General features: G+C 45.0%; 1 protein-coding gene across 5 annotated transcripts in view; it reads left to right on the forward strand.

Moving 5' to 3' along the window:
• nr1h4 (nuclear receptor subfamily 1, group H, member 4) overlaps positions 1 to 12,667 on the forward strand; it is a 49,712-nt gene that overhangs the window by 29,607 nt on the left and 7,438 nt on the right. For all 5 annotated transcript variants that reach the window (XM_061917501.1, XM_061917503.1, XM_061917502.1 and 2 more), the window contains 2 exons: positions 1,772 to 1,912; positions 2,040 to 2,173. In XM_061917501.1, coding sequence (XP_061773485.1) covers positions 1,772 to 1,912; positions 2,040 to 2,173 — 275 coding nt within the window. The remainder of the gene's footprint in view (positions 1 to 1,771; positions 1,913 to 2,039; positions 2,174 to 12,667) is intronic.

The following is a 12,667-nucleotide window of genomic DNA, read 5'->3' on the forward strand; positions in this document are numbered from 1 at the left end:
GGCATTCAATGTTACGTGCAGTGATTTCTCAAGATTCTCTGAACCTTTTGATGATATTACAGACCGTAGATGGTGAAATCCCTAAATTCCTTGCAATAGCTGCTTGAAAAATGTTGTTCTTAAACAATTTCCTCACGCCATTTGTTTACAAAGTGGTGACCCTCGCCCCATCCTTGTTTGTGAATGACGGAACATTTCCTGGGTGCTGCTTTTATACCCGATTATGGCACCCACCTGTTCCCAATGAGCCTGTTCACCTGTGGGGTGTTCCAAATAAGTGTTTGATAAGCATTCCTCAACTTTGTTACTCCATTTTGCCACTTGTGCCAGCTTTTTTGAAACATGTTGCAGGCATCAAATTCCAAATTAGCTAATATTTACAAAAAATAACATATTTTTTGAGTTCCAACATTAATTATCTTGTCTTTGCAGTCTATTCAATTGAATATAGGTTGAAAAAGATTTGCAAATCATTGTATTCTGTCTTTATTTACGATTTACAGAACGTGCCAACTTCACTGGTTTTGGGGTTTGTAATATTAGACCCTTTGTCTATTCAGCAATTTAATTGTATAATTGTGTAGCTCCTGGATGATTTGAGATTAAACTGATGCATTTTGGTGTTGTCTGCTACATTTTTTATTTTTTTAATGACGTTAGTTTTTTCATTTTTGGAAATTAATTGTTATAATATATCTCCTATATGAGAAAAATTCTTACATTATCCATTTTCTTGGGTCTGTATCATTCCGGATCCGATAATGCACTGCAATGTTGTGATGGTCCTTCCCAACAATGCATCAACGAGCGAAAAATTGTTTTTGTCATCTTGATAGCGATTCTTTATTGCAGAGTAAGTGGCACATATTATAGATTTGTGCTGCTCGGTCAACAACATGGCATAATAACATGAATGTGCAGTAAATGAGTGTTTCCATGTCCACAGCCAGTAGTACATGCAAAAACCTCATAAAAATAAGGCGGCCTACACCAATTATCAATTGGACATGCAATCTTAAGAGGTTTTCCGCAACACCCCCATTAATAGCAAGCACAGTGTGGTATTTTGATTTTAGTAGATTAGGACCTAATAGTATAGGTAATATTTTATTTTTTGCACGTTATTAAGCACATTTTATTTCGACCCCAAATGTAGATACTGTGTACTGGTACAATATTTTTATATTTAATTATATGTTGTATTAAATCCTAATCTTTAATTTATTGTCTTACCTTTTTTGACAGTAAGAAATAAAGTGTGTCAAAAGTTGTCCTGTTGAGATAACTAAGCATATATTGACCAACAGTACATTAGAATGGTTTTAACATTTTTTATGTGCAAAATATATCAAAGTGGCAAACACAGCATCCTTTTAATTTTTCCTTTATGCGGCCCTTGCTAGAAAATATTTAGACACCCAAACTTTCATGTTTCACATTCCATGTATATATTGTCCTCTGGACCCCCTGTCAAAAGCTTCTTCTAGTTTATTTGGGGGAACCTTTCACGTACCAACATCTTTAATTGATGATATTCACTACTATTGAAATTGTTTTATGGTATTGTAAATAAACATGAACTCTAACTTGAACTTGAACTTTACAATAACTGCCTTATTATAAAGATTTTGCTGCCCAGTCTTTACTAAAAATGTACATGACATTCCTATTTTAAAAAGCAGTCATACTAAACAGTTACATTGGTGTTTATTATGGATTGTGTTTTTGCAAAATGCATGCATGCCCTTACCACACTGTTTTTTTTGACTAGGCTTCTTCAGACGGAGCATAACAAAAAATGCGGTGTACAAGTGCAAAAATGGCGGAAACTGTGAGATGGACATGTATATGCGCAGGAAATGCCAGGAATGCCGACTAAGGAAATGCAAGGAGATGGGCATGTTGGCAGAATGTGAGTGTCAAATGTTTGGTAGCCATCAAAATGACGTATTCTAAATGGTACAAACTCGACAACTGTCCTGCCACTCTTCTCTTCAGACGTAACCTGATTCATTTTTTACGTTCACTGTTGGCTGCAGGCCTGCTTACAGAGATCCAATGTAAATCCAAAAGGTTGCGGAAAAACAACAAGGCCTCGCCAGGACAGTCAACCGGAGACGAGACAGAGGGGGTAGACAACAAACAAGTCACGTCTACCACCAAACTGTCAAAGGTATTTCACGTACACCAAATCCAAATAAAATGTTTTCATCAATAATTTCCTACAATACATCTTTTTCTGACATATTTTAGAATTTCTTCACTAAATTATTACAGTTTACGAGGGCTGTCTTTGAATAGTTGGAGTTTCGATTCAAAAGAGTCTGATACGACAATAAACCACAAGGGGAGGCAAATACCTGCTTAGGCCCCCGACGTACAGCGGTCGTGTTAGGAGGATAAATCAATTTCATTTATCATTTTTTGAATATTAGTAAAATATTCTTGTGTGCAAACAAACCCTTTTTTGATAGTAATCGTTAACTCTAACCTGCTTACAATTTTGGCTGTCACTTCAGCCTTTTTCACAGGGCTTTTAGGTTCAAACACTGATGACATCTATTCAATCAATCAATCAATCAATCAATCAATGTTTATTTAAATAGCCCCAAATCACAAATGTCTCAAAGGACTGCACAAATCATTACGACTACAACATCCTCGGAAGAACCCACAAAAGGGCAAGGAAAACTCACACCCAGTGGGCAGGGAGAATTCACATCCAGTGGGACGCCAGTGACAATGCTGACTATGAGAAACCTTGGGGAGGACCTCAGATGTGGGCAACCCCCCCCCCTCTAGGGGACCGAAAGCAATGGATGTCGAGCGGGTCTAACATGATACTGTGAAAGTTCAATCCATAGTGGCTCCAACACAGCCGCGTGAGTTCAGTTCAAAGCGGATCCAAGACAGCAGCGAGAGTCCCGTCCACAGGAAACCATCCCAAGCGGAGGCGGATCAGCAGCGTAGAGATGTCCCCAACCGATACACAGGCGAGCGGTCCATCCTGGGTCCCGACGAGCGGTCCATCCTGGGTCTCGACTCTGGACAGCCAGTACTTCATCCATGGTCATTGGACCGGACCCCCTCCACAAGGGAGGGGGGGACATAGGAGAAAGAAAAGAAGCGGCAGATCAACTGGTCTAAAAAGGAGGTCTATTTAAAGGCTAAAGTATACAGATGAGTTTTAAGGTGAGACTTAAATGCTTCTACTGAGGTAGCATCTCGAACTGTTACCGGGAGGGCATTCCAGAGTACTGGAGCCCGAACGGAAAACGCTCTATAGCCCGCAGACTTTTTTGGGGCTCTAGGAATCACTAATAAGCCGGAGTCTTTTGAACGGAGATTTCTTGCCAGGACATATGGTACAATACAATCGGCAAGATAGGCTGGAGCTAGACCGTGTAGTATTTTATACGTAAGTAGTAAAACCTTAAAGTCACATCTTAAGTGCACAGGAAGCCAGTGCAGGTGAGCCAGTACAGGCGTAATGTGATCAAACTGTCTTGTTCTTGTCAAAAGTTAAGCAGCCGCATTTTGTACCAACTGTAATCTTTTAATGCTAGACATGGGGAGACCCGAAAATAATACGTTACAGTAATCGAGACGAGACGTAACAAACGCATGGATAATGATCTCGGCGTCTTTAGTGGACAAAATGGAGCGAATTTTAGCGATATTACGGAGATGAAAGAAGGCCGTTTTAGTAACGCTTTTAATGTGTGACTCAAAGGAGAGAGTTAGGTCGAAGATAATACCCAGATTCTTTACAGAGTCAACTTGTTTTATTATTTGGTTGTCAAATGTTAAAGTTGTATTATTAAATAGAGGTCGGTGTCTAGCAGGACCGATAATCAGCATTTCCGTTTTTTTGGCATTAAGTTGCAAAAAGTTAGCGGACATCCATTGTTTAATTTCATTAAGACACGCTTCCAACTGACTACAGTCCGGCGTGTTGGTCAGCTTTAAACAGACGAGAAGCAAGGAATCGTGCAGAGACAGAGTTAAATTTTGCTCAATTGAGGAAAGACGTTCTTTGGGCTGTACTCTAGTTACAGATCCAAAAAACGCTCTGAAGTCCAGCCCACATGCTTCCTTTATTTATTTGGGAGGTCCCTGGTTACATCACTGAAGCTGTCACACAGGGAAAGGGGGTAATCTTGACAGCTCCAGTTAGACACAATATATGATTATACAAATATGCAAATGTGCTGATATCGCCCTGTCTCTGCTTTGTCTGCGTCACGGCCTTGTTCGGCCTTGGCAGTCAGCAGGCCGTTCCTGGACACAGACACTGATACGAGACTGGCTTGCAATCTTTTGGATTGCCAGCTTTGCACAGACAAAGAAAAACACAATTCCAGCACAATTGATAATAACTATAGCATCGGCACTTAAGCATAAATGTTGTGTGATAATATATACATAATTATTCTAACAAGGGCTGAAGGGAAAACGTTTACCCATATTACAAGATTTTAAACCAATGCAATCCATAAAAGATCTGGGTGTGATTTTTGACTCCAAGCGGATTTTTTTTCATCCCACATATCAAAAAGATTACAAAAACAGTTTTTTTTTTAATCATCTAAAGAACATAGCCAGAATCTGCCCGTTTCTCTTTCAAGCCAACACAAAGGTGCTAATGCACGTTTTAATTTCCTGCTGTTTAGAATATTGTGAAACCCTGCTCTCTTGTAAATATTAAAACAATATTAAAACTCTCAGCTATCACTCTAAATTATTACAAAACTCAGCTTCACGGTGCTGACAGGGACCAAAAGACGGGCGTACATTACACCAGTTTTAAATTTGCTGCATTGGTTCCCCATCCGCTTCAGGGTTTATTTCAAAGTTATTTTCTTAGTTTGTAAATAGTGTAATGGCCTTATCTATATGGCCTGCTCCATATCTACCAAGAAAAGTGCACTTGTTATTAGTGATAATAGATCTACTCTAAGGTATTTTTGGGTTCATTGAGGTTAGCTAATTTTACTTGTTTTGGAAGGTCTTGCTCCTCTCTGAGCTGCTACCTTACCGTGGTAGAGGAGTTTGCGTGTCCCAATGATCCTAGGAGCTATGTTGTCTGGGGGTTTTCATGCCCCCTGGTAGGGTCTCCCAAGACAAACAGGTCCTAGGTGAGTGATCAGACAAAGAGCAGCTCAAAGACTTCTATGGAATTACAACGAAATGAACCCAGATTTCCCTCGCCCGGACGTGGGTCACCGGGGCCCCGCTCTGGAGCCAGGCCCGGAGTTGGGGCACGATGGCGAGCGCCTGGTGGTCGGGCCTGTTCCCATGGGGCCCGGCCGGGCACAGCCCGAAGAGGCAACGTGGGTCATCCCTCCAATGGGCTCACCACTCATAGGAGGGGCCATAGAGGTCGGGTGCATTGTGAGCTGGGCGGCAGCCGAAGGCAGGGCACTTGGCGGTCCGATCCTCGGCTACAGAAGCTAGCTCTTGGGACGTGGAACGTCACCTCACTGGGGGGGAAGGAGCCTGAGCTAGTGCGCGAGGTAGAGAAGTTCCGGCTGGATATAGTTGGACTCACCTCGACGCACAGCAAGGGCTCTGGAACCAGTTCTCTCGAGAGGGACTGGACCCTCTTCCACTCTGGCGTTGCCGGCAGTGAGAGGCGACGGGCTGGGGTGGCAATTCTGGTTGCCCCCCGGCTCAAAGCCTGTACGTTTGAGTTCAACCCAGTGGACGAGAGGGTAGCTTCCCTTCGCCTTCGGGTGGGGGGACGGGTCCTGACTGTTGTTTGTGCTTACGCACCAAACAGCAGTTCAGAATACCCACCCTTTTTGGGTACACTCGAGGGAGTACTGGAAAGTGCTCCTCCGGGTGATTCCCTTGTCCTACTGGGAGACTTCAACGCTCATGTTGGCAACGACAGTGAAACCTGGAGAGGCGTGATTGGGAAGAATGGTCGCCCGGATCTAAACCCGAGTGGTGTTTTGTTATTGGACTTTTGTGCTCGTCACAGTTTGTCGATAACAAACACCATGTTCAAACATAAGGGTGTCCATATGTGCACTTGGCACCAGGACACCCTAGGCCGCAGTTCCATGATCGACTTTGTAGTTGTGTCATCGGATTTGCGGCCTTATGTTTTGGACACTCGGGTGAAGAGAGGGGCGGAGCATTCTACCGATCACCACCTGGTGGTGAGTTGGCTGCGATGGTGGGGGAGGATGCCGGACAGACCTGGCAGGCCCAAACGCATTGTGAGGGTCTGCTGGGAACGTCTGGCAGAGTCTCCTGTCAGAGAGAGTTTCAATTCACACCTCCGGGAGAACTTTGAACATGTCACGAGGGAGGTGCGGGACATTGAGTCCGAGTGGACCATGTTCCGAACCTCTATTGTCGAGGCGGCTGATTGGAGCTGTGGCCGCAAGGTTGTTGGTGCCTGTCGTGGCGGTAATCCCAGAACCCGTTAGTGGACACCAGCAGTGAGGGATGCCGTCAAGCTGAAGAAGGAGTCCTATCGGGTTCTTTTGGCTCATAGGACTCCGGAGGCAGTGGACGGGTACCGACGGGCCAAGCGGTGTGCAGCTTTAGCGGTCGCGGAGGCAAAAACTCGGACATGGGAAGAGTTCGGGGAAGCCATGGAAAACGACTTCCGGACGGCTTCGAAGCGATTCTGGACCACCATACGGCGCCTCAGGAAGGGGAAGCAGTGCACTATCAACACCGTGTATGGTGCGGATGTTGTTCTGCTGACTTCGACTGCGGATGTTGTGGATCGGTGGAGGGAATACTTCGAAGACCTCCTCAATCCCACCAACACGTCTTTCTTTGAGGAAGCGGTGCCTGGGGAATCTGTAGTGGACTCTCCTATTTCTGGGGCTGAGGTCGCTGAGGTAGTTAAAAAGCTCCTCGGCGGCAAGGCCCCGGGGGTGGATGAGATCCGCCCGGAGTTCCTTAAGGCTCTGGATGCTGTAGGGCTGTCTTGGTTGACAAGACTCTGCAGCATCGCGTGGACATCGGGGGCGGTACCTCTGGATTGGCAGACCGGGGTGGTGGTCCCTCTCTTTAAGAAGGGGGACCGGAGGGTGTGTTCCAACTATCGTGGGATCACACTCCTCAGCCTTCCCGGTAAGGTTTATTCAGGTGTACTGGAGAGGAGGCTTCGCCGGATAGTCGAACCTCGGATTCAGGAGGAACAGTGTGGTTTTCGTCCTGGTCGTGGAACTGTGGACCAGCTCTATACTCTCGGCAGGGTTCTTGAGGGTGCATGGGAGTTTGCCCAACCAGTCTACATGTGCTTTGTGGACTTGGAGAAGGCATTCGACCGTGTCCCTCGGGAAGTCCTGTGGGGAGTGCTCAGAGAGTATGGGGTATCGGAATGTCTTATTGTGGCAGTCCGCTCCCTGTATGATCAGTGTCAGAGCTTGGTCCGCATTGCTGGCAGTAAGTCGGACACGTTTCCAGTGAAGGTTGGACTCCGCCAAGGCTGTCCTTTGTCACCGATTCTGTTCATAACTTTTATGGACAGAATTTCTAGGCGCAGCCAAGGCGTTGAGGGGTTCCGGTTTGGTGGCCACGGGATTAGGTCTCTGCTTTTTGCAGATGATGTAGTCCTGATGGCTTCATCTGGCCGGGATCTTCAGCTCTCACTGGATCGGTTCGCAGCCGAGTGTGAAGCGACCGGAATGAGAATCAGCACCTCCAAGTCCGAGTCCATGGTTCTCGCCCGGAAAAGGGTGGAGTGCCATCTCCGGGTTGGGGAGGAGACCCTGCCCCAAGTGGAGGAGTTCAAGTACCTAGGAGTCTTGTTCACGAGTGGGGGAAGAGTGGATCGTGAGATCGACAGGCGGATCGGTGCGGCGTCTTCAGTAATGCGGACGTTGTATCGATCCGTTGTGGTGAAGAAGGAGCCGAGCCGGAAGGCAAAGCTCTCAATTTACCGGTCGATCTACGTTCCCATCCTCACCTATGGTCATGAGCTTTGGGTCATGACCGAAAGGATAAGATCACGGGTACAAGCGGCCGAAATGAGTTTCCTCCGCCGGGTGGCGGGGCTCTCCCTTAGAGATAGGGTGAGAAGCTCTGCCATCCGGGAGGAGCTCAACGTAAAGCCGCTGCTCCTCCACATCGAGAGGAGCCAGATGAGGTGGTTCGGGCATCTGGTCAGGATGCCACCCGAACGCCTCCCTAGGGATGTGTTTAGGGCACGTCCAGCTGGTAGGAGGCCACGGGGAAGACCCAGGACACGTTGGGAAGACTATGTCTCCCGGCTGGCCTGGGAACGCCTCGGGATCCCCCGGGAAGAGCTAGACGAAGTGGCTGGAGATAGGGAAGTCTGGGCTTCCCTGCTTAGGCTGCTGCCCCCGCGACCCGACCTCGGATAAGCGGAAGATGATGGATGGATGGATGGATGGAAGGTCTTGTCAAGCCGAATTTTCTTGTTCTGTTGGCAGATAATTTTGCTTAGTTCAAATAAAATACCCCTAATTTTTTTTTTCTTTTTCTTGTTTTTTGAACACTGACTTTTTGCAGTGTAGTGTGAATGCCTCTAAGGTGGCGTTTGTTTTCAAACCTCAGTGCCATGCCATATTTTGTTATTGTCAATAGTGCCGTGTGTACACTTTTGTGCGTATGTGTTTTCATCTCCTCTTTTTGATTGATTGATTGATTGATTGATTGATTGATACTTTTATTAGTAGATTGCACAGTACAGTACATATTCCGTACAATTGACCACTAAATGGTAACACACGAATAAGTTTTTCAACTTGTTTAAGTCGGGGTCCACGTTAATCAATTCATGGTACAAATATATACTATCAACATAATACAGTCATCACACAAGTTAATCATCATAGTATGTACATTGAATTATTTACATTATTTACAATCGGGGGGTGGGATGAGGAGCTTTGGTTGATATCAGAACTTCAGTCATCAACAATTGCATCAACAGAGAAATGTGGACATTGAAACAGTGTAGGTCTTATTTAGTAGGATATGTACAGCCAGCAGAGAACATAGTGAGTTCACATAGCATAAGAACAAGTATGTACATTAGAAGTACATTTGAGTTGTTTATAATCCGGGGAGATGGGATGTGAATGGAGGAGGGTATTAGTAAAGTGTTGAAGTTGCCTGGAGGTGTTGTTTTAGAGCGGTTTTGAAGGAATATAGAGATGCACTTACTTTTATACCTGTTGGGAGTGCATTCCACATTGATGTGGCATAGAAAGAGAATGAGTGAAGACCTTTGTTAGATCGGAATCTGGGTTTAACGTGGTTTGTGGAGCTCCCCCTGGTGTTGTGGTTATGGAAGTAGTTTGACATGTACTTCGGTATCAAGGAGGTGTAGCGGATTTTATAGACTAGGCTCAGTGCAAGTTGTTTTACTCTGTCCTCCACCCTAAGCCAGCCCACTTTGGAGAAGTGGGTTGGATTGAGGTGTGATCTGGGGTGGAGGTCTAAAAGTAACCGGACCAGCTTATTCTGGGATGTTTGGAGTCTAGATTTGAGGGTTTTGGAGGTGCTGGGGTACCAGGAGGTGCAAGCGTAATCGAAGAAGGATTGAATGAGAGTTCCCGCTAGAATCCTCAAGGTGCTTTTGTTGACCAGAGAGGAGATTCCGTAGAGGAATCTCGTCCTTTGGTTGACCTTTTTGATCACCTTGGTTGCCATTTTATCACAGGAAAGATTAGCCTCTAGAATGGAACCTAGGTAGGTGATTTCATCTATCCTGGTGATAACAATGTCACCCACTTTTATAGTGAAGTCACTGACCTTCTTAAGTTTGATATGGGACCCAAATAGGATGGATTCCGTTTTACCTAAGTGTATGGATAGCTTGTTGTCAGCGAGCCAGGTGCAAATATTGAGGAGTTCAGCACTGAGGATTTGTTCCACCTGGGACTTGTCCTTGCCGGATACCAGCAGGGCCGAGTCATCCGCAAACAATTCACAGTGGCATGCTGATGGCATGTCATTTACGTATATTAAGGAACAGTAAAGGTCCTAGTATACTGCCTTGGGGGACTCCACAGCTTACTGAGAGGGGAGGGGACATGGTGCCGTTCACTTCTACCACCTGTTTCCTCCCCTCCAAGTAAGATTGCATCCAGCTTGATGAGGTTTCGTCGAATCCGATTGCTCGGAGCTTATCCAACAGTATAGCGTGGTTAACGGTGTCAAAGGCCTTCTGAATGTCCAGCATGACCATGCCGCAGTATTTGCCCGCGTCCACCTCATGTTTGATGTGGTCGGTCAGATAGAGAAGGCATGTGTCAGTGGAGTGGTTAGTTCTGAAGCCGGATTGGAATTTGTACATTAGTTTATTAGTAGCAAGGTATCTATCAACCTGTTCATAAACTATTTTCTCCATTACTTTCGAAATGGAACTGAGAATAGAAACAGGTCGGTAGTTACCAGATTCTAATTTGCTTCCTTTTTTATAAAGGGGGGTTACTCTTGCTATCTTGAAATCCTTGGGTACTTGGCCTTGTTTGATTGAGAGGTTTATTATATGAGTGATTATTGGGGCAATGGTGGTGGCAGAGTCCATGAGGAATCTGGAAGGGTTATTGTCAAGGCCGGTGGCCTTGTTTGGGTGGAGCGCGCTCCATTTATTAAGCACCTCGTTAGCTGAGACCATTTCTAATTTGAAATTGTTGTTGACTACTCCTGGCTTTCTGTAGAAGGCTTTAATGTGTTCTACACCAAAGCGACCAGAATGTTGGGATAGCTTGTTTACGAGAGTTGTGGCTATGTTGGTGAAAAAGGTGTTAAGTCTGCTTGCTACCTCTATTTTGTCTGTAATGAGGGCGTCACCCTCCTTGATGTCCATTCTGTCCACTAAAGACGCTGAGATCATTATCCATGCGTTTGTTACGTCTCGCCTCGATTACTGTAACGTATTATTTTCGGGTCTCCCCATGTTTAGCATTAAAAGATTACAGTTGGTACAAAATGCGGCTGCTAGACTTTTGACAAGAACAAGAAAGTTTGATCACATTACGCCTGTACTGGCTCACCTGCACTGGCTTCCTGTGCACTTAAGATGTGACTTTAAGGTTTTACTACTTACGTATAAAATACTACACGGTCTAGCTCCATCCTACCTTGCCGATTGTATTGTACCGTATGTCCCGGCAAGAAATCTGCGTTCAAAAGACTCCGGCTTGTTAGTGATTCCCAAAGCCCAAAAAAAGTCTGCGGGCTATAGAGCGTTTTCCGTTCGGGCTCCAGTACTCTGGAATGCCCTCCCGGTAACAGTTCGAGATGCCACTTCAGTAGAAGCATTTAAGTCTCACCTTAAAACTCATCTGTATACTCTAGCTTTTAAATAGACTCCCTTTTTAGACCAGTTGATCTGCCGTTTCTTTTCTTTTTCTTCTATGTCCCACTCTCCCTTGTGGAGGGGGTCCGGTCCGATCCGGTGGCCATGTACTGCTTGCCTGTGTATCGGCTGGGGACATCTCTGCGCTGCTGATCCGCCTCCGCCTGAGATGGTTTCCTGCTGGCTCCGCTGTGAACGGGACTCTCGCTGCTGTGTTGGATCCGATTTGGACTGGACTCTCGCGACTGTGTTGGATCCATTGTGGATTGAACTTTCACAGTATCATGTTGGACCCGCTCGACATCCATTGCTTTCCTCCTCTCTAAGGTTCTCATAGTCATTATTGTCACCGACGTCCCACTGGGTCATTATTGTCACCGATGTCCCACTGGGTGTGAGTTTTCCTTGTCCTTATGTGGGCCTACCGAGGATGTCGTGGTGGTTTGTGCACCCCTTTGAGACACTAGTGATTTAGGGCTATATAAGTAAACATTGATTGATTGATTGATTGAATGTTGGTGAGTCTGGTTTTAAGTTTATGGCTGCATCCAGGAAGCTGGTTGTTGAGAATTTTCCAGAGCTCACGTGGCTTATTTGTGTTTTCCTGTATTTTGTCATTGATATAATTTTTTGGAAAGGATTTAATCAGGTTTTTTGTCTTATTTCTTAATTTATTGCATTGCTTTTTGAGCGTTGAAAGGAGTGATTTGAGGTTATTATTATTGGGTTGTTTATTTACTTCGGTTTTACACTTTTGGTATTCGAAATATTTTCTGTCCCTGTCTTTTATGGCAGCTAATAGGTCTGGATTGATCCATGGTTCAGAGCGGGCTTTGATCCTGACTGTTGTCATCGGAGCCTTTCGATTTTTGGGTGTAAAGCACTTTGTCTTGTCACTTGACTGTGTACGAAAAGTGCTATATAAATAAAGCTTAATTGAATGATTGATCTTAGTTACTGCCGTTGTGTCCTTGGGCAAGACACTTCACCCACCTTGCTCCCACTGCAGCCCACGCTGATAAGGTGGACCACAGATGAAAATGCTATAATTTAGCTCAATTACAGTATAAACCGAAGATTGCTCATTAATGTGCAAAGTCGTAAATAAGGAAATAACATTGTTTGTCTCTGGAAAAGTAAAAAGAAGAAAAAACACCAGATTCGACTGATCGTCGACTATGAGCAAAATCTAACAATTTAGATTTGACTATGAAAATCCTTTGTCGAAGACAGCCCTACAGTTTACAGATGTATATATTTCATTGATTTGTGCATGGAATCTTTCATACTTAAGGAAACAATGGTGCGCCTAGCACCGCTTGACTGAGTTTTTGACTAAAATTGTGCGTGAACTTGGCTTGAAGA

The sequence above is a fragment of the Nerophis ophidion genome, linkage group LG12 (genome assembly GCF_033978795.1).
Source record: "Nerophis ophidion isolate RoL-2023_Sa linkage group LG12, RoL_Noph_v1.0, whole genome shotgun sequence".
Lineage (NCBI taxonomy): Eukaryota > Metazoa > Chordata > Actinopteri > Syngnathiformes > Syngnathidae > Nerophis > Nerophis ophidion.